The sequence below is a fragment of the Nannobrachium achirus genome (assembly GCF_963921795.1).
Source record: "Nannobrachium achirus genome assembly, chromosome: 12".
In the NCBI taxonomy this organism is placed as follows: Eukaryota; Metazoa; Chordata; class Actinopteri; order Myctophiformes; family Myctophidae; genus Nannobrachium; species Nannobrachium achirus.
Genome location: NC_137832.1, coordinates 18,809,544 through 18,812,505, shown reverse-complemented (window position 1 = coordinate 18,812,505; position 2,962 = coordinate 18,809,544). Strand labels below are relative to the sequence as shown.

Below are 2,962 nucleotides of genomic sequence, written 5' to 3'. Positions count from 1 at the left end.
ACTGTACAAACTACGTCTCTGCTTTCAAGAACTGGCTGTCATGTTAGTTGAACCACTTGTACCAGAGCCAAACAACAGTGATTCTAGAATGGTTTTGTCCAGATTTTGTCCAGCCAAACAACAGTGATTCTAGAATGATTTTGTCCCACATGTTATTGACAATCACATTTCTCTTCCAGGGTCCCAGAGGTTTTAAGGGTGAATCGGCCCCATCGGGGGAGAAGGGTGATGAGGTGAGAGATTGTTGTTTGTTAATTGTCGTTGTCGGGTGGAAACCTTGTATGTCCAAAACCGGTTGTTTTGTATTTATCATTTTTAAAATGCTTTAAAGTAGTGAAAACAGCCGATCTACAAGCACACAACGCCTCGCGGTGCGAGGCGTTGTGTGCTTGTAGATTGGCGGTTTTCACTACTTTTGTGCGACGGCCTTGTCTGATGAAGCAGGGCTTTACTTCGCGGAAAAATGTACAAATTTGAAACTTGGAGATACAAGGTTTTGGCCTGACAGTGACGTTATACTGCTATTAATTGGTGAAGTACTAGTACTGTAGAGAGGAGGGCTGGGTGACTTCAAATCACCATTATTTCAAACTTACTTCAAACCTTTTATTACGATTAATGGACAAAAAATGATTTTTTTTTTGTTTTTTTTTCATCCAGTGAAAACAGGTTGCAATGTGATGGGTTGAGAGCTTGTAGTATTTTCACAATTTCTAAACAGCATTAATGGTACTACGAAGCACTGTACAGTATAATACAGACTAATCAATTACAAACCTATTGCAAAATGATTGGTTCTAAATATCGGTTTTGATAATTGCCCAGCTTTAGTAGAGAGGAATGACATCTTACTCAGTGGTGGACAGTAACTAATTACGTGTACTTGAGTACTGTACTTAAAGGAGTAGTTCACCCTCAAAAATATTTTTTTTCTATCCAATACTCACGCCATGGAGACTTGAGTTCAATAATATTTTTGTGTATTTGTCGCATTCCTAAGACAAAACTTAGATTATAGTAAATTTAACTTCCGGCCCAAATGTATTTGGGTCCCCAGAGCTTGGCATTGACCAAGCTTTGCTTAAATCACAAAAGGCTCTGCTCACATCACACTGGGTGTGATTTTTGAGTATCTGTACTGTACTTGAGTGTTCTTATTTTTGGATGTTACAGTATGACTTTCACTTTCACCGACCACGATCGGTGGTCGGACAGAGCATTCCCTGAAGTCCTGTTAGATATGGGCTTAATATTGATGACATCAGGGATCTCCATATACAGTATGGGCATAAAGGGATTCTGTTATCACAGTGATGTCAGAGCATGATGTCAGAGTGGCAAATTAAATATGAGGGGATACCTTGCTCTTCTAAAACGGTTGCCTCTCCCCCCGCTGTAAGGCTGAAGGTGAAGAGTGTTCCTTTATCCATTCTGTGCTGTGTGAATCCAGTCTGTTGTTTTAGTGCAACATTATGTCATCCAGTGGACTTTTAACCAAGCGTGCTCAAAGCTGGTTGGTTCACAAGTACCTCAAGTCAAGGATGGTTCACAAGTACCTCAAGTCAAAGAATTATACATCTGGCCCCCCTCTAAATGAAGTGGTCATTGTCAGTGCTGTCCGCACTCCCATGGGCTCCTTCAGAGGGAGCTTATCGTCGGTCCCAGCCACCAGGCTGGGCTCCATCGCCATCAAGGGAGCCATCGACCGAGCAGGAATCCCCGTTGAGGAGGTGAAGGAGGTCTACATGGGCAATGTGCTGCAGGCAGGAGAAGGACAGGCTCCCACTAGACAAGCCTTGCTTGGGGCAGGTTTGACCCACGGCACTCCGGCGACAACCATCAACAAGGTCTGTGCCTCTGGAATGAAGTCCATCATGATGGCCGCTCAGAGTCTTATGTGTGGACACCAGGATGTGATGGTGGCAGGAGGCATGGAGAGCATGTCCAACGTGCCTTATCTGATGGGCAGAGAGACTCCGACCTACGGAGGACTGCAAGTGGAAGACGCCATCGTCAAGGACGGCCTCACCGACGTCTACAACAAATTTCACATGGGCAACTGTGCAGAGAACACAGCCAAGAACAGCCAGATCTCCAGGGAAGAGCAGGATGCCTATGCTATTGGCTCGTACACACGCAGCAAAGCAGCCCATGAGTCTGGTGTTTTGGCTAAAGAGATCGTTCCAGTTAGCGTCCCTCAGCGAGGCAAGCCTGACGTCGTGGTATTGGAGGACGAGGAATGGAGGCGTGGTGACTTCAGCAAATTCCCCAAGCTGAAGGCGGTGTTCCAACAGGAGAACGGCACAGTGACCGCGGCCAATGCCAGCACTCTGAACGACGGGGCCGCAGCTCTTGTTTTAATGACCGCCGACGCCGCCAAGAGGCTGAATGTAACCCCACTGGCCAGGGTTGTCTCCTTCGCCGATGCTGCGGTCGCACCCGTTGACTTTCCCATCGCGCCGGCGTTCGCTGTACCAAAGGTCCTGGAGGCAGGCGGGCTGAAGAAGGAGGACATCGCCATGTGGGAGATCAACGAGGCGTTTAGCGTGGTCGTCCTGGCGAACATCAAAATGCTGGACATTGACCCCAGCAAGGTCAACGTCAACGGGGGTGCCGTGTCACTGGGACATCCTATTGGGATGTCGGGCGCAAGGATCGTGGGTCACATGGTGCACAACCTGAAGTCAGGCCAATATGGGCTGGCAGCGATCTGTAATGGAGGTGGTGGGGCTTCCTCCATCATCATCCAGAGGTTGTAGGAACATTCTCCCTGTTACATAATACTAGTCTTACACGTGGATGGCATGTAAGGCTTGACCAATCCTCAAGCTTAAACCTCACCAAACGTATAGTCTGGGATCACTTCACTTTTCGAGGTTTGATCCGGTCGGGAGAGGAAGCCACTTTACGTCATGTTGTAGTACTCAAAGGACTACAATTTGCCGGAACTATCAAACCGGAT

General features: G+C 47.3%; 1 protein-coding gene across 1 annotated transcript; it reads left to right on the top strand.

The window, feature by feature from the left end:
* Window positions 1-1,550: 1,550 nt before the first annotated feature.
* LOC308295877 (acetyl-CoA acetyltransferase, mitochondrial-like) lies at window positions 1,551-2,759 on the top strand (the record flags this gene model as incomplete). Its single annotated transcript, XM_080738950.1, has 1 exon — window positions 1,551-2,759. Exon 1 carries the CDS (start codon window positions 1,629-1,631, stop codon window positions 2,757-2,759), a length of 1,131 nt encoding a protein of 376 aa, XP_080595076.1. The 5' UTR covers window positions 1,551-1,628.
* Between the last annotated feature and the right edge of the window lie 203 nt (window positions 2,760-2,962).